General features: G+C 44.2%; 1 protein-coding gene across 1 annotated transcript in view; it reads right to left on the bottom strand.

Annotated features, from left to right (window-relative positions):
- LOC126128954 (phospholipase B1, membrane-associated-like) overlaps positions 1-19,115 on the bottom strand; it is a 71,531-nt gene extending 52,416 nt beyond the window's left edge. The window contains exons 1-2 of the mRNA XM_049915156.1: positions 18,810-19,115; positions 6,871-7,099 (exon numbers count right to left, since the gene is read on the bottom strand). Coding sequence (XP_049771113.1) covers positions 6,871-7,099; positions 18,810-19,115 — 535 coding nt within the window. The remainder of the gene's footprint in view (positions 1-6,870; positions 7,100-18,809) is intronic.
- Positions 19,116-23,677: the final 4,562 nt, after the last annotated feature.

Raw genomic sequence — 23,677 nt, forward strand, 5'->3', positions numbered from 1 at the left:
CCAGATTCGCCACTAAAATATCTTTTTCTCCTTAGACACAATCATTTTTAAGGTTTTCTTCGTGAAATCACTCTACGAGTTAACAGGTTTAGATATTATGTAACACAAGTAAACAGTTGACCCTGCTAGTTCGACGAATCTCGTCGTCCCAGGCAGACGAATACCGAAGGACGCCTAGCGTTGCGGGCAGGCGTCAGCTAACATTTTTTTCTCTAGCAAAAGTTGTTGCCCATTATGTAATCCATCACTACTAGACATTTCATTCAAAACGTTGAAATACCCTGTATACAGGGTGGTCAGAAACAGCCTGGAAAGTTTGTAAGGGTGCTGTAGGGTAGGTTGTGCTGAGAAATAACTGTTAAGAAAAAATATTGGTACATTGCACCATTTCCGAATTAATTAGCATTGAAAGTTAGCCATTCAGGACGTTGCGCGCTTAAGTTCAAGCGGCCCGCCAGAGACGGTGTCTTCAAACGTTTCCTTCGTTTGGTTTCCGAAAACCAAACAAGAAAGCGATACAAAATTAGACACTGGACGGTGATACGGACTGACCCAGAAACAAAGGCGTTCTCATCCGTTGTGTTCTATAGTATGAGAACGACTGACACTGTATTTGGAGCGGCACTTGAATTTGTTAACATCAGTGCTAATTAGCTCGGAAACTAATCGATGTTTTTTCTTAATAATTATTTTTAAGTGCAACATATATTGAATTTGCTTTTCAAGCACCGAGCGAGGTGGCGCAGTGGTTAGCACACTGGCCTCGCATTCGGGAGGACGATGGTTCAAATCAGCGTCCGGCCACTCTGATTTAGGTTCTCCGTTATTTCCCTAAATCGCTTCAGGCAAATGCCTGAATAGTTCCTTTGTAAGGTCACGGCCGACTTCCTTCCCTATCCCTCCCTAATCCGATGGGACCAATGACCTGGCTGTTTCGTCTCCTCCTCCAAATCAACCAATCAACAGATCAACTTTTTCAATCTTTTGAGATTGTTTCTAAAATACCTGTGTATTGGGGATTTTCAAGCTCACTCCACGAAAGTGTTAGTCGATTTATGATTGCATCATTAAGCTATTTTCGATTGAGTATGACAACTTACGAGCCCAAGTCTAGCGTCATTTGGACGAAGTTTTAATTTTCTTGTTTAACATGAGGAAATCTGCGCCTGAAACTCATAAAATACTGGATAAAACCAATGGTGAAGCAACTATTATTAAAAGAAAGCGCAGAGGATTTTTAAACGGTTCACTAACGGTGATTCTGGCGTCGTATACAGGCATGAGAGAGAATGTTTCCGAATCTACTGAAACCGACAGAAACACAGGAGATCGTTATCGAAAGCAATTTATGCGTTTGAGCCGAGCACTGAAAGACAAACGGCCACAACACAGCGACTGACACGAAAAGTTGATTTTGCCGTATGACGAAGCTCGATCCCGTCTCTCAAAACCCTCAAAATATACTTGAAAACTTTGAATGGAAAGTCCTACCCCATCCACCATACTATCCAGACATTGCTATCTCTTATTACCACCTTTATCAATCGTTGACACACACGATCTGACTGACCAGCACTTCCGGTCATATTAACAAATGCAGAATTGAATCTATCCATGGACTCTTCAAGGATGCCCAGTTCTTCCGTCACTGGATTCGCATGCTACCCGAAATGTGAGAAAAAGTTGTGACCAGAGATGGCCGATACTTTGAATCGTGAAGTTCTTGTAGGTTTCTCACCATAAAATCTCGAACATCAAGAAAAATAGGCAGATGCAAAGTTGTAGATCTAATACAGGATGTTTTGTGAATGTTACTGGATGGTTTTACACAAGTTGGCTGCGATTAAAACTTGAAAAATCATAGCTAGTCCAATTTTAGACTGTCGGAAGTATCCCACCTGCTATTAACCTAATATACTAACAAGAAACAAAGGGTTAGAAATTCCTAAGTTCTTATGTGTGTTCATTGATGAAAACTCAAACTGGAAAATTCACATAGTAGACGGGCTAAAGTGTTTAGTTTCGGATACTTCTGCAATAAGAAGAACAATTGCCAACTTTGCGGATATAGAAGTCAATTAATGTATTTCGCATATTTTCATTCATCGCGTCTTACGGAATGATGTTCTGGGATAACACTATGTTTAAGAAAAGTGTATTCATCGAACAAAAGAAAGTGATTATAATGTGTTAATATGGCATTAAATACTCATTATCTTGCAGGCATCTCCTTAGGCAGCTGGCAGTACTAAGCACAGTCTCTCAGTACATTCGCTTATGACATTTGCTGTCAACAATCCAGATGAGTTAGAGAGTAATATAGATATTCACAAATACAACCCCAAAAGGAAAATCATCTACACTTAAGTCAAGTTGACGTAAGGTGATTCCTCACAGCTTTCAACTACAAAGCGTAAACGGCTGGTTGAGATAGGCACGCAAAGCTGCCGCGTCCTACCCACTACAACTATCAGGCATCTTTTAACGCAATAGCACTAGTAGGAGAAGAACGTAATACATCCACTGGCCGCTCTGCAAACTTTCTCACACAGCGGTAAAGAATTTATTAGGTGAAAAGATGGTTTTCTCACATTTTATAGAGTAATTTGTCAGCTTGATAGTGAATTGCCTATCTTTTCGTTAATGCTATATTTATAATGATATTACGAAATTAAGTAAGCCACTGCACGAAATTCGAATAGTTTGCAATAAATAATAGGAGGCACTGTGAGTTTACATTTCGTGCATGTTAGATTATGCATTGCTGGATATGAAATGTAGCTAACATACTGATTTTTTCTTTAAACTTAGGAGACATGTCTATATTCCTTCAGTCCCTATAAAATGCGTGTGGTGAACTCGCTTTTGCCTCCAGGGGCATCCAACTCTGATTTAAAGAACTATTCATAACATGCACAGTATCTCATAAAGGCTCAAGATACCGAAAACAGCTGTAATGATATTTTATCACACGTAGCTGATTTCGATCTATAATCACACCATCATAGGATCCAAAAACCATCTCAGCTATGCATCTACGTAAGTATAGTATCGTTATCAGACGTACAGTGTTCCATCATTACTATTAGCTATATGACATTGTGTGATTAATGGCTATGAGGGTATATGTTATACCTTATACAGCTAACGGTAATGATGGAATATTGTACGTCTGGTAATAGTACTATAAATTGCATATGCACAGCTGAGATCAGTTTTGGACTCGAAGGTGCTTATCGTGGGACGAAATCGATCGTCCGTAATTAAATAAATCGAAACAGCTGTGTATTGCATAATGGAGTTCTTAATATTCGTTTAGGCTGTACAAAACCACCTCCATAAGATATATCGAAACAGATTATGGCTAATGCTAACACATAAAGACGAGAGTGTTCAGCTACATGGTTAACTTGCGAAACTTTTGTATCTACTGCAGTATACAAGTACCTGAAGGCTTTTCCATAGAATTCTGTAATTTCTTATCGGTCATCGATAGCTGGTGAAATGAGAATTCGTGTTGGTTTACAATAGCAAAAGTGAAGAAATTACACATTTGTTTTTGTAAAACAATGAGGTTTTCATGTGTTCTTTAGTAGTTTTGTCATCAGCTTTTTTCAATAATCCACTGTTTCAGGGATGTGTCAAATTTGCAACTGTGTCAGCATGATAGTGAGGTACTGAAATTTCCACCACAAATAGATCGTAGCGCTAAATATATCCGAAGTCTTGTACGCACCAGCGTTTGAGAACTCAAAACAACCTCCTCTTCCATCACAATGTTCCACTAAACATATCTGGTGAAAAAAAAATCTACCGATTACACAAACTAGCGATTGCGAGCCGCGCGCCGTTCGCCATCTAACGAAACCCCCGTCCGCACCGGCCGCGAGAGAGAGCCATATCCGATATCGATATATGCTCAATAATGTTCATTTCTGGGGAGTTTGGTGGCTAGCGGAAGTGTTTAAACTCAGAAGAGTGATCCTGGAGCCACTCTGTAGCAATTCTGGACGTATGGGGTATCGCATCATCCTGCTGGAATCACCGAAGTCCGTCGAAATGCACAAAGGACATGAATGGATGCATGTGACCAGACCGGATGCTTACGTACGTGTCACCTGTCAGAGTCGTCTCTAGACGAATTAGGGGTCTCTTATCACTCCAACTACAAGCACCCCACGCCTTTACGGAGCCTCTACCAGCTCGAAGAGTCCTCTGCTGACATGCAGGGTCCATGGATACATGAGGTTGTTTTCATACCTGTACAAGTCCATCCGCTCGATACAATCTGAAACGAGACTCGTCCCACCAGGCAACTTGTTTTCAGTCATCAACAGTCCAATGTCTGTGTTGAAAGGCCTTGGCGAGGCGTAAAGTTTTCTGTCGTGCAGTCATCAAGTGCACACGAGTTTGCCTTCGGCTCCCAAAGCCCATATCGATGGTGTTTGTTGAACACTTCGCACGCTCACACTTGTTGATGGCCCAGCATTGAAATCTGCAGAAATTTGCGGAACGGTTGCTCTTCCATCACGTTGAACGAATCTCTTCAGTCATCGTTGCTCCCATTCTTGCAGGATCTTTTTCCGGCCGCAGCGATGTCGGAGATTTGATGTTTTACCGGATTCCTGATATTCAAGGTAAACTCGTGAAATGGTCGTACGGGAAGAACCCCACTTCATCGCTACGTCGGATACGCTATTTCCCGTCGCTTGTGCGCCGACTATAAAACCACGTTCAAACTCTCTTAAATCTTGATAACTTGCCATTGTAGCAGCAGTAACCGATGTAACAATTGCTCCAGACACTTGTCGTCTTAGATAGGCGTTGCCGACCGCACCGCCATTTCAGCCTGTTTACATACACTATGCGATTAAAATTATCCGGACACCTGGCTGAAAATGACTTACAAGTTCGTGGCGCCCTCTATGGGTAATCCTGGCTCACCCTTAGCCCCGATGACAGCTTCCACCCTCGCAGGCATACGTTCAATCAGGTGCTGGAAGGTTTCTTGGCGAACGGCAGCCCATTCTTCACGGAGTGCTGCACTGAGGAGAGGTATCGACGTCGCTAGGTGAGTCCTGACACGAAGTCCTCGTTCCAAAACATCCGAAAAGCATTCAATGGGATTCAGATCAGGACTCTGTGCAGGTCAGTCCATTACAGAGACTCTGTGCAGGCCAGTCCATTACACGGATGTTATTGTCGTGTAACCACTCCGCCACAGGCCGTGCATTATGAACAGGTGCTCGATCGTGTCGAAAGATGCAATCGCCATCACCGAATTGCTCTTCAATAGTGGGATGCAAGAAGGTGCTTAAAACATCAACGTAGGCCCGTGCTGTGATAGTGCCACGCAAAACAACAAAGGGTGCAAGCCCCCTGGATCAAAAAACACGATCACACCATAAAACCACCACTTCCGAATTTTACTGTTGGCACTACACACGCTGGCAGATGACATTCACCCGTCATTCGCCATACCCACACCCTGTCATCGGAGCGCCACATTGTGAACCGTGATTCGTCACTCCACACGTTCTTCCGCTGTTTAATCGACCAATGTTTACGCTCCTTACGCCAACCGAGGCGTCGTCTGGCATATCCCACGTGATGTGTGGCTTATGAGCAGCCAATTGACCATAAAATCCAAGTTTTCTCACCTCCCGCCAAACTGTCATAGTGCTTGCAGTGGATCCTGATGTATTTTGGTATTCCTGCCTGATGGTCTGGATAGATGTCTGCATATTACACATTACGACCCTCTTCAACTGTGGGCAGCTTATGTCAGTTAACAAAAGAGGTCGACCTGTACGCTTTTGTGCTTTACGTGTCCCTTCACGTTTCCACTTCACTATCCCATCGGAAAGAGTGGACCTAGGGATGTTGAGGAGTGTGGAAATCTTGCCTACAGACGTCTGACACAAGTGAGACCCAATCACCTGACCACGTTCGAAGTCCGTGAGTTCTGCGGAGCGCCCCATTCTGCTCTCTCACGATGTCTAATGACCACTGAGGTCGTAGATATGGAGTACCTGGCAGAAGGTGGCAGCACAATGCACCTAATATGAGAAACGTATGTTTTTGGGGTGGCCGGATGCTTTTCATCTCGTAGTGTATTTCTGAATGTGCATGCCTATACCAGTCTTTTTGGCGCTTGAGTGAGCCTATGGATCACTTTGATAATCTACCCAGGATAAGCGTTTCCAAATGTCGATTGAAGATTTTTCTCCTCTACTACTACTGTGCCACTGACTCCTCAAACAGAAATAATTAGTCACTTGCACTGAAAAAAATCTCTAAAGGGCTAGCACTTTTTTAATATGTGTTCTATGTTCGTTCTGTTGACACTTTCCACTTTGCTGTCAATACGATATGTTGAGCATGTAACTAACAAGACCCGATCACTCCTCCGCTGTTTTGGGCAAATACTAGTGATGAGAAGTCTTCGACCCGCCAGGGTAGCCGAGCGCGCTAACGCGTTTTTAGGCGGTTTTCCACATCCCGCTACGTGAATACCGGGCTGGTCCCCACTTTCCGCCTCAGTTACACGACTCGCCGACGTCTGAACACGTTCGCACTGTTCCATGACTTACACTAGACGCAGACAGCAGGGGTTCACTGATTCTGTCCTGGGGAGTACGGGGTGGCGGCAGGAAGGACATCCGGACACCCCCTTGCCAAATCCGTTCCTAACAATGCCGACCCTGCGTCAGTGCGGGACATGTCACCAGTGAAAGAAGAAAGAAGAAGACTAGTAATGAAGTCTTCGCCAGCAAGATTAGAAGCGGCTACCTACGAACTGACTGCCACTGCAAAGATATACAATAGCGGTCCCTGCTACGGAGGAGGTTCTTCCTCACTTTACAGTACCTCCCATGGCGGAGACGCCCCTGTAGTTGAGGCGCGTCTCGTCCTCGGTGTAGGCCATGGCGCCGTTGGCGGCGGTGATGCTGTCGCCCAGCGCGGCGATGACGGCGATGTCCTGCGGCCGCAGCCGGTGCACGCTGCCCGGCACGTCTCCGCCGGAGGAGTTCCTCGCCGCCGCCACCTCCCGCCAGCAGGGGAACCGCACCAGCTCCGGAATCTCGTCCTGCTCCCTCTGCAAAAGCGCACGCTGCTGTTAGACTGAGTGGCCGGGAGTCGCGTCAAGGGTCGTCCCATACGAAGATGTGCCGTGTGTGACGAACGAACGTTACAGCTAGATGTGGCTTTTGTGGCGACTGGGACGTTTGTTACAGACAGATCTTTACCATTAGTTGACAGCACCACAAGAGTTAATCGAATCTGAATGTCGTATGATACTCGATGCAAGACGGGTCGTAGATTACAAAAAAGTTCGAGTTTCAGAGAGCAACAGTTTTGTAAAAGATTCGTCCCGGGAAGGGGGGATATAATTGTTAATCCCACTTCTCGACACCAATTGTGAAAGAGTACGTAGTTTGGGGATGGGGAGAGAGAGTTCTGAGACCAATGTTAATGTATAAAATGGCAAGGAAGGGGGAAGAAGGTTGTTAAATATGCCTCGTGGCGACAGTGTGCAGGAGGTCGAGCGGTCAGGATTTGATAGTGGGCATCCAGGGCTGCCGTTAAATGACAAAACAGGAAATTAAGTACAATGAACAGGGTATATTTCAATATACGGAGTACAAAGGGCGCGCCTAGGGTTGGAAGTTAGCAGTTTTAGGACAGTCTAGGAGGTCGAATAATTAATTAAAATGGGCAACGGAAGGGGAAGTGGTTCATGTTAGTTTACATTGGTGGTCGGTCGCGATAGGCATAGCCGGAGGCTCTGCCTTCCAAAAACACGTCTGTTCTGCTCGAGGTCTGGATTACGAGAGACAGAAGCAAGTGAGTTCTGCTCCGCAGGACGCTCGGGCGTCCACACACGTGGTCGGTATCCCGCGCACGCTATTGGCTAAAATCAAAGGCGTGAATTCACTAATAGTTTCAGCAGAGGGCTCAGGGCGTCTCCTGTTACCAGCTTTACCTGGACAGAACCGCCTCAGTTTCGAAAGGCAAGCGACTTGTGTCACGTAGACACGGCGTGAATTACTCTGGGAGAAAACTTGTAAAGGTTCCACTGGGCCTTTGAAATAAATTTTTTTAAACTAATTCCCTACAATATTCCTTGACTGGCTGCCATCCTGTACAGCTTCTATTTCCTGTCCGGAAGTTAAATGACGAGGAGATGTACTTGGAAAAGACAAGGATACACGGTAGATACAAGATAGGTTACACGATGGTCATACATAGATTCCGGAATTGGAACATTGGATTGTAAGCTCCACCCAGGGTCAGATACAGACTCAGATCACAATGCAGTAATGATGAGCAGTAGACTAAAGTTTAAGAAAATTCTTCAATAAAATTCTTCAGGGTATCAGACCGCATCGTCATAATTTAAAATGCGCCAACGTTTCGGCCAGCGTTGCAGCTAGCCTTCATCAGGGCCTTACGTTAACTGCTAAATGAAACACACTTGGTTTCTTAAATATCTGCACGAGAAAACCGTGTCGTTACTTGATTGGCTGTAAAAGGAGGAGGAGGAGGGGTGAAAAGTATGCTTTATTGGTGTTTCCTTTATTATCTGTCATTGGCTGAAATAGCTGTTTTCTATTGGTCTTTATATTAATCCACCCCATTGGAGGAGTCGGACGAATAGCGAACAGGTGATGGCTGTGACGTCACACTGTTTCCATGCTGTCCAGAAGCCGGCTGCGGCGTGCCATTGCTTTGCGTGCTCGCGACCACTACTGCGGCTCTCCGCGTGTCTGCTTGGGCCGCCACGGCTCTGCCGCCGCTCCGTAGCCCTGCTATTGCAGGCAGCCAAGACCTCGGAAGCTTGTACCCGTCCTCTCTATTCATGTTGGCGGGTCTTTTTGCTATTTCTATCGCCTCTCTAATCTTTCTTTTGAAAGTGAGAGGCTGTTTCGCCAGGACGCGTGCTTCTTGAAAAAATATTGGTTTCCCGCACTCGTCTCGGTGTTCCGCCACTGCTGACTTAGTGTGTTGTTTCAGGCGGATATATCTTTCATGTTCCGAGAGCCTTGTGCTAATCGGACGTCCCGTCTCACCTATGTAGACTAATCCACATGCACAACCAATTTCATACACGTCAGCTGTGTGTAGTTTGTCAACTGCATCCTTGGTAGAACCGAGCATATCTGATATTTTGTTTCTGCTTCGGAAAATTGGTTTGATGTCGGCTTTTCGTAGAATTTTGCCAATACGTTCGGTGACCCCTTGTACATATGGTAACACAGCAATGCTCTGTGCCTCCTTCTCCTCTTCCCTATTGGTCTTCTCCCTTGTCGACATGGTGCTGTCTATCATCTGCTTCCCATAGCCATTAGTTCCGCAGATGGACCTGAGGCGTTCAAGTTCTGTCTTCAGATGTTCTTCGTCGCTTATCCTGTACGCTCTCTTCGTTAGCGTGTGCAGGGCGGACTTCTTCTGCGTGGGGTGATGGTGGGAGGAGGCGTGAAGGTACCTGTCCGTATAGGTTGGTTTCCTGTACACTTTGTGGCCAAGTTTACCATCAAGTTTTCGATAAACTTCCACGTCGAGAAAAGGCAGCACCCCATTCTTCTCTGTTTCCATTGTAAACTGAATTTTCCTATGCTGTTGGTTAAGGTGCTGGTGGAAGTTCTGTAACTCCTCTTCTCCGTGGGGCCACATGACGAAAGTATCATCGACATAGCGAAGCCAACAATTTGGACGTAATGGTGCGGACTGGAGGGCTGTTTCCTCAAATGCCTCCATGAAGATTTCTGCTGCGATAGGCGATAGGGGTGAGCCCATAGCTACACCGTCTGTTTGTTCATAAAATTGACCTCTCCACTTGAAATAGGTGGTCGTCAGACAGTGGCGCACAAGCTCACATATATCAGGTGCCACGCGTTCTTCCAGGATGTTCACAGTATCTGACACTGGGACATTCGTGAATAGGGATTTGACGTCGAAACTAACCATCAGATCTTGGTCCGTAACACGCATTTCCTTTAGGAGAGACACGAAGTGAGTGGAATCCTTAACGTAGGACTCGGTTTGATGCACTAGGTGTCGGAGCCTAGGTGCCAGTTCTTTCGCTAGGTAGTAGGTCGGCGAATTTATACTGTTTACTATGGGCCTTAAGGGGAAGTCGGTTTTGTGTACCTTCGGTACACCATATATCCTTGGTGCCTGTGTCACTTGCGGGATGAATCTTCTGGCCTTGTCGAAGTTGATTCTAGAGTGCTTGAGCAGTGCCTGCGTCGTTTTGATTACCTTGGCCGTCGGATCTCCCTGAAGTTTCTTGTAGATAGGTTCTGCGAGAATATCTTCCATTCGTTTGTTGTAATCAGTTGTGTCCAAGACTACAGTGGCGTTGCCCTTATCTGCCTGTACCACTACTAAGTGGGGGTTGTCCCTGAGTTCCTTGATGGCATGGTATTCCTCAGCGTTGATGTTTTGCTTCGGTGGCTTTGCTTTATTCAGAACTCTGACCGTTTCCTGCCGGATCTTCTCCGCCTCGGCCTGTGGCAGATGACGTACCGAAGCCTCTACGGATTCTATGATATCTTCTTTTGGAACTCGCTTAGGTGCGACTGCGAAATTCATCCCCTTGGCCAGAATTGCTGTGGTTGTTTCGCTCAAGGTGTGGCTGGAGAGGTTGACCACTGTCCGTCGCCTGTCCAGCGTCAATGTTTCGTCCGTGGCTTTTTGTTGTAGTTTGTCGTACTTTCTCATCTGGCGGTTAGTAATACTATTGCTGGTCCTTGATGCTTGCTGAAAGGTTAACCTGTCGACTTTATCCCAGTCTTCCATCTGAAGTTTTCCGGCCAGAAATAGGTGCAGATCACACAAATTCCTGTTGTGAGCATCGAGACTTATGCGGATGTGGCGGATCCTTTCCCGTAGCAATGCTTTGCTGGCTTTAGCACAGATATTCCTCGCCTTGTTCGTTTTTATGTGAGACGTCAACCGCAAATAATACGGCACAACACTCGTGTCTCTGCATCTCTTCAAAAAAGCAAGGTCATTCAGCAGTTTACATCTTTTTAAACGCAGTACTTCTAACTTCTTGATGTTTCCGTGGATTTCCTGCCCATACAGGTTGGTTAAATGTAAGCGTAGGCTTCCGCGGCCGTTGTCTTCTTCAATAAAACAATGAAACAACACACTAAGTCAGCAGTGGCGGAACACCGAGACGAGTGCGGGAAACCAATATTTTTTCAAGAAGCACGCGTCCTGGCGAAACAGCCTCTCACTTTCAAAAGAAAGATTAGAGAGGCGATAGAAATAGCAAAAAGACCCGCCAACATGAATAGAGAGGACGGGTACAAGCTTCCGAGGTCTTGGCTGCCTGCAATAGCAGGGCTACGGAGCGGCGGCAGAGCCGTGGCGGCCCAAGCAGACACGCGGAGAGCCGCAGTAGTGGTCGCGAGCACGCAAAGCAATGGCACGCCGCAGCCGGCTTCTGGACAGCATGGAAACAGTGTGACGTCACAGCCATCACCTGTTCGCTATTCGTCCGACTCCTCCAATGGGGTGGATTAATATAAAGACCAATAGAAAACAGCTATTTCAGCCAATGACAGATAATAAAGGAAACACCAATAAAGCATACTTTTCACCCCTCCTCCTCCTCCTTTTACAGCCAATCAAGTAACGACACGGTTTTCTCGTGCAGATATTTAAGAAACCAAGTGTGTTTCATTTAGCAGTTAACGTAAGGCCCTGATGAAGGCTAGCTGCAACGCTGGCCGAAACGTTGGCGCATTTTAAATTATGACGATGCGGTCTGATACCCTGAAGAATTTTATTGAAGAAGACAACGGCCGCGGAAGCCTACGCTTACATTTAAGAAAATTGTCTGGAAGAATCACTGTGGAAAGAAGTGGGATACTGAACTAGTGATGAATAGTGAGGTACGTTTGAAGTTGCGTAAAACTGTAGACACTGAGAGAGCGAATATTATGTCAGGCAGTACAGTTGAAGTGGAATAGGAATCTGTAAAATGGGCAATCACAGCAACTGGACAAACAAATACGTATATGCAAGAAATATAACAGCGAATAAATCATGGGTAACTAAATAAATCAACTGATCGACTGAAGAAGAAAGTACAAATATGTTCATGGAAGGACAGGAATGTAATAATGTAAGTCACTTAAATTTGAAAGGTGAAATTGCTGCACAAAAATTGCAAGGAAATCGAAACAGAAGTGATAGTCTAAATTACCGCTTCAGCATATAGAAAAGCGAAACCAGCATTCAGTGAAGTAAAAAGCAAATACTTCAACATTAATCGTAAAAGCGTAGTTCTACTCTTAAACGCAGAGGAAAGAGTGGATAGGTGGAGAAACTAAATTGAAAGCCCTTACTAGAGGGAGACATCATACGATTAGAGTAAAAATTCAACAGAGCTTCTGAAGGCTCGCAGAAACCATAAATAATTATCCTTCTGAATTTCTAAAATCACTGAGAAAACTGCAGCCAAAAGTCTGTTCAAGCTGCCTCCTAAAATCTGTGAATCTGGTAACATACCACCAGACATCTAAAAGACTATTATTTAAGTTATCAGTAGGATAACAAGTGCAGATAAAAGCGAAAATTATCGCACAATCAGTTTAACTTCTCGTCGAAGTAGCTGACAAGAACAAAATGAACTAGAATCGAAAAGAAAATTAAGCATCTGCTAGATGACGATAAGTCTGCCTTCAGAATGTTCAAATGTGTGTGAAATCTTATGGGACTTAATTGCTAAGGGCAGCAGTCCCTAAGTTTACACACTACTTAACCTAAACTATCCTAAGGACAAACACACACATCCATGCCCAAGGGAGAACTCGAACCTCCGCCGGGACCAGCCGCACAGTCCATGACTGCAGCGTCCTCGACCGCTCGGCTAATCCCGCGCGGCTCTGGCTTCAAGAAATGTATACTAATGATAAAGAATAATATGAATGTAAGACCAAGTATGGAGTTCAAATGGTTCAAATGGCTCTGAGCAAATACCTCTGAGCACTATGCGACTTAACTTCTGAGGTCATCAGTCGCCTATAACTTAGAACTAATTAAATCTAACTAACCTAAGGACATCACACACATCCATGCCCAAGGCAGGATTCGAAACTGCGACCGTAGCGGTCGCGCGGTTCCTACTGAAGCGCCTAGAACCGTTCGGCCAACCCGGCCGGCTCAAGTATGAAGTACTTGAACTAAAAACTTAGAAAGACAGAGATGTAGTCTTTCAGCGTTAGTGTGCAAACCATACAACGAAAAAGTAATGACTGAAACAAAAAAATAGTTCAGAAGCAGAATTAAAATTCAGAGCGAAAAGATAACATGCAAAGATTCATGGACGAAAAAACGACTTTAAAAGCTGAGTGGCAAAGACAAAGAGGACATTGCTGGCCAAAAGAATTCTGCTAGTATCAAATATCGGCTTCAGTCTGAAGAAGAAACTTCAGTAAATGTAATTTTGGTACACAACATCGTATGAATGTTAATCATGAATTGTGGGCGAATAACATGTGGAAACAAGGTAAGAAGAAGGTGCAAGGTGATGGAACATACGTTAAGACATCACAGAGTAACTTCCATGGTACTTGAGGCAGCTCTAGAGTGTAAAAATTGTTGGGGAATACAGAGATTGGCAAACTCGTATATTCCAAAAATGATTGTGGATGTAGTTTGCAACCGACCGTGGTGACCGAGCGGTTCTAGGCGCTCCAGTCCGGAACCGCGCGACTGCTACTGTCGCAGGCTCGAATCCTGCCTCGGGCATGGATGTGTGTGATGTCCTTAGGTTAGTTAGGTTTAAGTAGTTTTAAGTTCTAGGGGACTGATGACCTCAGATGTTAATCCCCATAGTGCTTAGAGCCATTTTAACCATTTTTTAATTTTGTAGTTTGCAGTTATTTCTCACAGACGAAGAGAAGCGAACAAGTCGACGCGAGTCTCATCAAACGTAAAAAACAAACATAGACCTTGAGGCGGTTGTGCGCTAGAAGATGTGCAGTTTTCTTTAAGTTGCCCTGGTAAGGGGCAGCAGTATGGGTATGGAAAAATCTACTACATCGCAGAACGAAAAAAGACCTAAATTACAAATCAAAATACAACATTTTTCGAAAGAACTAGCAAACAAAAGTTGGGATGAATAGTATACAGAAACCAATGTAAGTGTTAATTTCTCTGAATTATTCACATTATTTAAGTTGAACTTTGAGAAGACATTTTGAAATATATCAAAGGCAGTGTGAATGTCTCACAAAAACAAATGGATAACAGCAGAGATTAAGAAGTCCTCCCAAAGCCTTAAGTAACGACGTTTGAAGAAAAAGGATAATAATCAGCCAGAGTTCGTAAAATTCTATCAACGGTATAAAAAGCTTTATAGAAAGATGCTAACTGCTGCAAAAAAGTGATTTAATGCCTAAAATAATACAGACTGCAGAGAATAACTGAAAAACAGTCTGCGATGTTATAAGAAAGTACACAGGTAGAGACAAGCAAAGACATAATAATACATTGATAAGAGAGGGAATTTAAAGTAATAAATAATGGACACTAGCTAGCAAACTATATGAAAGAACAGTTTCCAAACATTACAGAAAATTACAACAAAAATTCCCAAAAACACCTGTAGGTAATTATTCACTAAGTACAATGACATTACTACTGACCACACAGTATGAAATCAGTAAAACAGTAAAAATGATAAAAATTAAAAGTAGTGGGTTTAAATGAAGTACCGATGTGTATACTGGAGCAATGAATGTAGATTACACAAGATCCCTTAACAAACATAATATATGAATCCTCCACATCAGAGAAATTTCGGAGTATTTAAAACATGAGACAGTTGTACCTCTGGCAAGGAAAGTTAATACAGAAGACGCAGAAAACCACCGGCCCATTTCTCTTGCGTTACCATTTTTAATAGTAGCAGACTCAGCAACGAAAAACATCGTAATGACTCACTTGAATAAATACAACCTATTAAGTGAATCACAGTTCGCTTTCTGAAGTGGTAGAAGCACAGAATCATTCATAGTAGAATTCAGTATAGTAGAACCTTAAGCTTCTGACAAGGCTGAGTGTGTCACACGGATATTTTTACATTTTTCTAAATTTTTTATGTTGTTGATTGTAAGATTCTACTATATAAGCTAGAAGAATTAAGAATAAACAGGATAGCTAATGACTGGTTCCGATAATACCTCTGTAGACTGTGCAGCAAATGCAAAATTTCTAGGATTCTCAGTGGTGTGAAAGCACAAAGGTGCTTTCTTTTAGGTACATACTACCATCTGTACACTCAATTCTTAGCTATGGCATCCTTTTCTCTGGAACAAATGCATAAAACATGAATATAATTTTCAAACTGCAGATAAGTAGTTAACCGAAAATAGAAGTCGGGCAGATTTTAAAAATCTGTTAAAAACAGTGGGGATTTTAAATTCTCTATGTGACTATATTTACCAATCAGTTGTACACATTAAAAATAAAACTGATAATTACTGCCCATACAATTCTTCCGTCCACGACAACGGAACGAACTCTAGACTGAATTTATATTTGCCAAGAAAGAAAAGAATAAACTTCTATCACAAACAGCATTTTTACCAAGGAATAAAACTTGACAGTAAATTACCAAAAGATAGTAAAGAAATTTCTAAAATAAACTTATTTAAAATGGTAGTTAAAAAGTACTGATAGGCAATACAGCCTACACCTTGAAGAATTACTTATATGACGCAGAATAAATAATTGGTCAGAAATGTAACACAATTAAATAATAATAACGATATTAAAACATCCATCATTATAAATAACACCTTCACAGTATATTTTTCCTTCATTTTTTCTTTTCTGTAAAATCTTACACCGATGTAACTATGGAAATATTTGTATCTGTGAATTACTTTATTTTCGTTGAACTTAAATTGTAATAACAGGACATAACCTGCACCCTTGTAAAAGAGAACTATAGATAAATAAAACTACCACTACCACTACTGTTACTACTACTACTGCTACTACTACTACTACAGAGTACACACGGAACCAATGCATGCAAGAAACATCTGAGCTTGCGACTCGGTTGTGTATTAACTTTTCGTACCAGTGGCTCACAGTCAAATGATATTGTTGAAGTATATCATTGTCATCTTTGAAGGTAGAACTACTTATTAATAAAATCCACAATTTTATTTCGTTGGGTTGCCATTATCAAGTGGAGTACCGCGAAAATCGTGCTTCAGTAAGTTAAAAATCGGAAGTGTATGTATGTTATCGTCATTTCTACATGTTGCATATTTAACTTTGTAGCTTCTTTTGCCGATTTCAATGTCCAGTGTGCTCTTTTTATGATTGTACGAATTACGCACAGTAATGTTATTTGCAGGAGACTTGAAAATTACACGTAGACCTGTCGAAACAGGAACCTGAGGAAATAAAAATATTTGAACACTCTACCTTGGCTACTAAAATTCATATTCATCAATAAATATCAGATCGCATCCAGCAACATGTGCAATTTATAATTTAATATTTGTTTGCTACCAAAATCCCATGTGAATGGCTAGATACACAACTGATTAACTTATCGTAGCTGCAGTTTACAATCTCTGACCACGAAAATATTAATTCATACAGGGTGACAATTACTAAGCTACACGAAATAAAACCGCCATAACTTCTGAATGGCTTGCGTTAGAACGTTCAAACTGCATGGTTGACCGCGGGGCATAATGGGAACTAGCATGCACATGCGCACGCGTCTTGATGTCGTCCATTTGCTTGTGAAAATGTCACGGTACAGCGTGCCTGAGAATATAGCGCTTGTGGAGGCCTACTATGCGAACAATAACAGCACAGCTTCGGCTCAAAGGAAGTTTGCGAGCAAGTTCAAGCTGAAGACAGCTGGTCCAAGAGTGCTAACAATGAAGAATTTGATACGGAAGTCTGAGAGAACAGGTAGTGTTCATGATGGCAGTATAGGCAGTATCGGTCGTCCAAAAAGGGTCAAAACAGCTGAAAACATCGAGAAGACACGCGCTGTCTTTCAAACCAACCTCAAGAAATCGAGCAGACGAGCTGCACAACAGGTGGGAATCAACTGGGAGACACTGCAACACATAGTTGTTGAAGACCTATATCTCTTCCCATACAAAACTCAACCCCATTGGCCATTAAACTCCAGGGCCATGGAACAGCTGCAGTGTTTCGCCAACACTATTGTCCACAGAACTGACGACCAGGACTTTGATATGAAAATGGTTTGATTTAACGACGAAACCAAGTTTCATTTGGATGGGTTCGTCAATAAGCAAAATTGTCGGATTTGTGGAACTGAGAATCCGCATTTCGTGATAGAGAAGCCTCTTGAGCCTCAACGGGTGACTCTGTGGTCTGCAATGTCCAGTCACAGAATAATTGGTGCGGTATTCCTTTATGGCATGGTGGACTACCGAACAGCATTTGAAGGTTTTGGAAGATGGTTTCATCGCGATTATCCAAAGTGATGGTGATTTCGACAAGATGTGGTTCATGCAAGATCGAGGTGGACACTACCGAAGCAACAGAGTGATATCCTGGAGGAGCACTCTGGGGACTGCATTCTGGCTCTGGGGTACCCAGAAGTCACTGGCATGGAACTCTATTAGCCGTCGTATTCTCAGGATTTGAACATATGCGACTCCTTTTTGAAGGACTATATTAAAGACAAGTCGTATAGCAACAACCTCAGAACCATTGCTGAGCTGATAACAAACATTCGGGAAGGTCATCGACAGCACTGATGTTCCGACACTCCATCGGGTCATGCACAATTTCGCTATTTGTCTGCACCACATCATCGCCAATAATGGAAGGCACATCGAACATGTCATAAACTTGCAATTTCTCCTTTCCGCCCCCCCCCCTCCTCTCACACAGACAGCGTGGTTTGGTGGTGGGAGAAAGGCGGAGGTGGGAGGTGGACTCTACCGAAGCAAGAGAGTGTTTGATGTCCTGGAGGAGCACTCTTGGGACCACATTCTGGCTCTAGGGTACCCAGAAGTCACTGGTATGGACCACTATTGGCCGTCGTATTCTCAGGATTTGAACATATGCGACTCCTTTTTGAGGGACTATATTAAAGACAAGACGTATAGCAATAACTCCAGAACCATTGCTGAGCTGATAACAAACATTTGGGAAGGTCGTCGACAGCACTGATGTTCCGACACTTCATTGCGTCATGCAGAAGTTCGCTATTTGTCTGCTCCACATCATCACCAATAATGGAAGGCATATATAACATGTCATAAACTTGCAATTTCTCCTTTTCCTCCCTTCTCTCAGTCAGACAGCTTGGTTTGGTGGTGGGAGAACTGTGCAGCCTGGCTGAGCACTATGGTTCGCGAACCAGAGCATGGGCCGGCCGGTGCGGCCGAGCGGTTCTAGGCGCTTCAGTCTGGAACCGCGCGACATCTACGGTCGCAGGTTTGAATCCTGCCTCGGGCATGATGTGTGTGATGTCTTTAGGTTAGTTAGGTTTAAGTAGTTCTAGGGGACTGATGACCTCAGATGTTAAGTCCCATAGTGCTCAGAGCCATTTGATCCAGAGCATGGCTCGCGAGACGGATTTCCCTGGTCTACAACGTACCAAAGACTCATTAAAGTCCATGGTTAGGGGGTCTGATGATCCCCTTGTCAGCTTCGCCACGCGGATGCGGTGCACCAGTTTTGGAAGATGATTTCATCCCGATTATCCAAAGTGATGCTGATTTCGACAAGATGTGGTTCATGCAAGACCGAGGTGGACCCTAGCTACGCACCTTGAGGCCGGGGTAGTAGCCGAGCCGGATGGGCAGCAGCATCAGCTGCCGCGGCAGTTCCAGCACGGCGTCGGCCGCGTCCTGCGCGGCGTCGGCCAGCCACGAGAGGCGCGCCGTCGCCCACTGTGCGGCGGACTCCAGCGGCGTCGGCTGGCCGCCGCGCCGGGGCGTCGCCTCTCCTGCTGGCGCGCCGGCCGGGCTGTGGGCAGGCGTCGCGGCTTCTGAGCTGGCGGCCAGTGGCGGAGCTGCTGACGCCAGGATCAAGACAGAGGCTGCGAGGCACCTCCAGTCTGTTCGTACTGCCATGGTGGCGCACCTACGTAGGTTACAAAATTCGATAAGAGACTAAAATTTCGTAATTCGTCTGGCTATAAGGGATGTCCTAGTTTGTACAGTGGTGTGGAGGACTTAAACATGAAAGTGGCCTTCGTGTGATGTCTCAATGTCAAGTAACATAACACGATGAAACTTGGAGCATACGCACATCTACATTCACACTCCGCAAGCCACCCAACGGTGTGTGGCGAAGGGCACTTTACGTGCCGCTGTCATTACCTGCCGGCCGGTGTGGCCGTGTGGTTGGTTGGTTGGTTGGTTGGTTGGTTTGGGGAAGGAGACCAGACAGCGTGGTCATCGGTCTCATCGGATTAGGGATGAATTGGGAAGGAAGTCGGCCGTGCCCTTTCAGAGGAACCATCCCGGCATTTGCCTGGAGTGATTGAGGGAAATCACGGAAAACCTAAATCAGGATGGCCGGACGCGGGATTGAACCATCGTCCTCCCGAATGCGAGTCCAGTGTCTAACCACTGCGCCACCCCGCTCGGTGTGGCCGTGTGGCTCTAGGCGCTTCAGTCTGGTACCACGTGACCGCTCCGATCGCAGGTTCGAATCCTGACTCGGACTTGGATGTGTGTGATGTCCTTAGGTTAGTTAGGTTTAAGTAGTTCTAAGTTCTAGGGGACTGATGACCACAGATGTTAAGTCCCATAGTGCTCAGAGCCATTTGAACCATTTTTTTTTTCATTACCTCCATTTCCTGTTCCAGTCACGTATGATTCGAGGGAAGAACGACTGCCGGAAAGCCTCCGTGGGCGCTCGAATCTCTCTAATTTAACATTCGTGATCTCCTCTGGAAGCATAAGTAGGGGGAAGCAATATATTCGATACCTCATCCAGAAACGCACCCTCTCGAAACCTGGACAGCAATCTACACCGCGATGCAGAGCGCCTCTCTTGCAGAGTCTGCCACTTGAGTTTGCTAAACATCTCAGTAACGCTACCACGCTTACCAAATAACCCTGTGACGAAACGCGCCGCTCTTCTTTGGATCTTCTCTATCACCTCTGTCAACCCGACCTGGTACCGATCCCATGTTGATGAGCAATCCTCAATTATAGCTCGAACGAGTGTTCTGTAAGCCACCTCCTTTGTTGATGGACTACATTTTCTAAGGACTCCCAATGAATGTCAACCTGGCACCCGCCTTACCAACAATTGATTTTATATGATCATTCCACTTCAAATCGTTCCGCACGCATACTCCCAGATATTTCACAGAAGTAACTGCTACCTGTGTTTGTTTCGCTATCATATAATCATACAGTAAAGGGTCCTTCTTTCTCTGTATTCGCAATACCTTACATTTGTCTATGTTAAGGGTCAGTTGCCACTCCCTGCACCAACTGCCTATCCGCTGCAGACCTTCCTGCATTTCGCTGCAATTTTATAATGCTGCAACTTCTCTGTATACTACAGCATCATACGCGAAAAGCCGCATGGAACTTCCAACACTATCTATAGAAAGAACTGCTATAGTATAATACACAGCGACAGCTCTGCCAAAGCAGAGTTACTAAACACAGCCTTCCGAAATGCCTTCACAAAAGAAGACGAAGTAAATGTTCCAGAATTCAAATCGAGAACAGCTGCCAACATGAGTAACGTAAAAGTAAATACCCTCGGAGTAGTGAAGCAACTTAAATCACTTAATAAAAGCAAGTCTTCTGGTCCAGACTGTATACCAATTAGGTTCCTTTCGAAGTATGCTGATGCATTAGCTCCATACTTAACAATCATATACAACGGTTCGCTCGACGGAAGATCCGTACCCAAAGACTGGAAAGTTATACAGGTAACACCAATATTCAAGAAAGGTGGTGGGAGTAATCCGCTGAAGTACAGGCCCATATCTTTAACGTCGATATGCAGCAGCATTTTAGAACATATATTGTGTTCGAACATTATTAATTACCTTGAAGAAAACGGTCTATTGACACACAGTCAACACGGGTTCAGAAAACATCGTTCCTGTGAAACACAACTAGCTCTTTAATCACATGAAGTATTGAGTGCTACTGGCAAGGGATTTCAGATCGATTTCGTATTTCTGGATTTCCGGGAGGCTTTTGACACTGTACCACACAAGCGGCTCGTAGTGAAATTGCGTGCTTATGGAATATTGTCTCAGTTATGTGGCTGGATTTGTTATTTCCTGTCAGATCGGTTACAGTTCATAGTAATTAATGGAAAGTCATCGAGTAAAACAGAAGTGATTTCTGGCGTTCCCAGAGGTAGTTTTATAGGCTCTTTTTTGTTCCTTATCTATATAAACGATTTGGGAGACAATCTGAGCATCCGTCTTCGGTTGTTTGCAGATAGCGCTGTTGTTTATCGACTAATAATCACAAGATCAAAACAAATTTCAAAACAATTTAGAAAAGATAACTGAACGCTGCGAAAAGTGGCAGTTGACCCTAAATAACGTAAAGTGTGAGGTCAACCACACGAGTGCTAAAAGGAACTCGTTAAACTTCGGTTACACGATAAATCAGTCTAGTCTAAAAGTCGTAAATTCAACTAAATACCTAGGTATTACAATTACGAACAACTTAAATTGGAAGGAACACATAGAAAACGTTGTGGGGAAGGCTAACCAAAGACTGCGTTTTATTGGCAGGACACTTAGAAAATGTAACAGACCTACTAAGGAGACTCCCTACGCTACGCTTCTCCGCCCTCTCTTAGAATACTGCTGCGCGGTGTGGGATCCTTATCAGGCAGGACTGACGGAGTACACCGAAAAAGTTCAAGAAAAGGTAACACGTTTTGTGTTATCGCAAAATATGGGAGAGAGTGACACAGAAATGATACAGGTTTTGGGCTGGACATCATTAAAAGAAAGGCGTTTTTCGTTGCGACGGAATCTTCTCACGAAATTCGAATCACCATCTTTCTCCTCTGAATTCGAAAATATTTTGTTGACACCAACCTACATAGTGAGTAACGATCACCACGATAAAATAAGGGAAATCAGAGCTCGTGTGGAAAGATATAGTTGTTCATTGTTCCTGCGCGCTATACGAGATTGGAATAACAGAGAATTGTGAAGGTGGTTCGATGAACCCTCTGCCAGGCACTTAAATGTGATTTGCAGAGTATCCATGTAGATGTAGATGTAGTTGCTGAAAATAACTGTCATAAATGCTTAGTGAGACTACCTGGATTGAGGCGGTTATTCAAAAAGAATAATTGTGCTGAAGTCAGCGACATTTATGTAAGTCCCTCGGCATTACAAAATGCTGAACGTGGTTCTTAGTATGGTATATGATCACCAGTGATAGAAAAGTGCGCTGTACAACGTGCTCCCATGCCGACCACAAGGTTGATATGGTGTTCTTGTGGCAGGACGTTTCATTACTCCAGCAGGGCACTTGGCAACATGTGGATGGTTGTTGTACGCGCTACAGCACGCTTCCCCAAAGCATTCCACGTGTGCTATATGCTATTTATGTCTGCAGAATGGGCACGTCACTCCATTCGCCGACTATGTTTTAATTCCAAGAGTTGGCTGTGCCGGCCGGTGTGGCCGTGCGGTTCTGGCGCTTCAGTCTGGAACCGCGTGACCGCTACGGTCGCAGGTTCGAATCCTGCCTCGGGCATGGATGTGTGTGATGTCCTTAGGTTAGTTAGGTTTAAGTAGTTCTAAGTTCTAGGGGACTGATGACCACAGATGTTAAGTCCCATATTGCTCAGAGCCAATTGAACCAATTCCAAGAGTTCCTCCATCTATTCCGTTCGATACGATCGGACACTGTCATCCAAAAACACTAAGTCAAGGTCTAACGCACACCTGAGAAGACGCACAAGGAGCGGGAGTACAATGTTACAATTATGTTAAAAGGTGAATGTACCATGTTCAAGTATAGCGTTAGTACAAAAAACTGGTTCAAATGGCTCTGAGCACTATGGGACTTAACATCTTAGGTCATGAGTCCCCTAGAACTTAGAACTACTTAAACCTAACTAACCTAAGGACATCACACACATCCATGCCCGAGGCAGGATTCGAACCTGCGACCGTAGCAGTCCCGCGGTTCTGGACTGTAGCGTCTAGAACCGCACGACCACCGTGGCCGGCGCGTTAGTACACCCAGACGACATTATGCCTCCACACACCAAAACACCTCGACGAACAACACCATACTCAACAATGTTCCCGAGTGTGTTATGTATACGCACCTCTCGCCAAATCAGAGTCTTTAAGCTCTGAACATTAGTGTAGCTTTTTCGTCTTTCCAAGCAGTCACTGTCTGTGGCCTTGTGTGGTGACTTATAACCTGGAGTAAAACTCATCTACAGGGTATTCGTAAATTCCTGTTACAAGCTTCTAGGACTAGTAGAGAGTAATGAACACATAATATCTTAATAGGAACACATGTCCAGAAATGTCATCCAACGATGCTGCATACCGTCAAAGTTACAGGCACCGGTGCCTGCAAATGTATACGTATACAAGGTGATTCGGTGATTATGTTGCAAACTTTGAAGAATGACAACTGTATCAATTTGAGGTAATGCTCCCTGGTTT

The sequence above is a fragment of the Schistocerca cancellata genome, chromosome 1, assembly GCF_023864275.1.
Source record: "Schistocerca cancellata isolate TAMUIC-IGC-003103 chromosome 1, iqSchCanc2.1, whole genome shotgun sequence".
Lineage (NCBI taxonomy): Eukaryota > Metazoa > Arthropoda > Insecta > Orthoptera > Acrididae > Schistocerca > Schistocerca cancellata.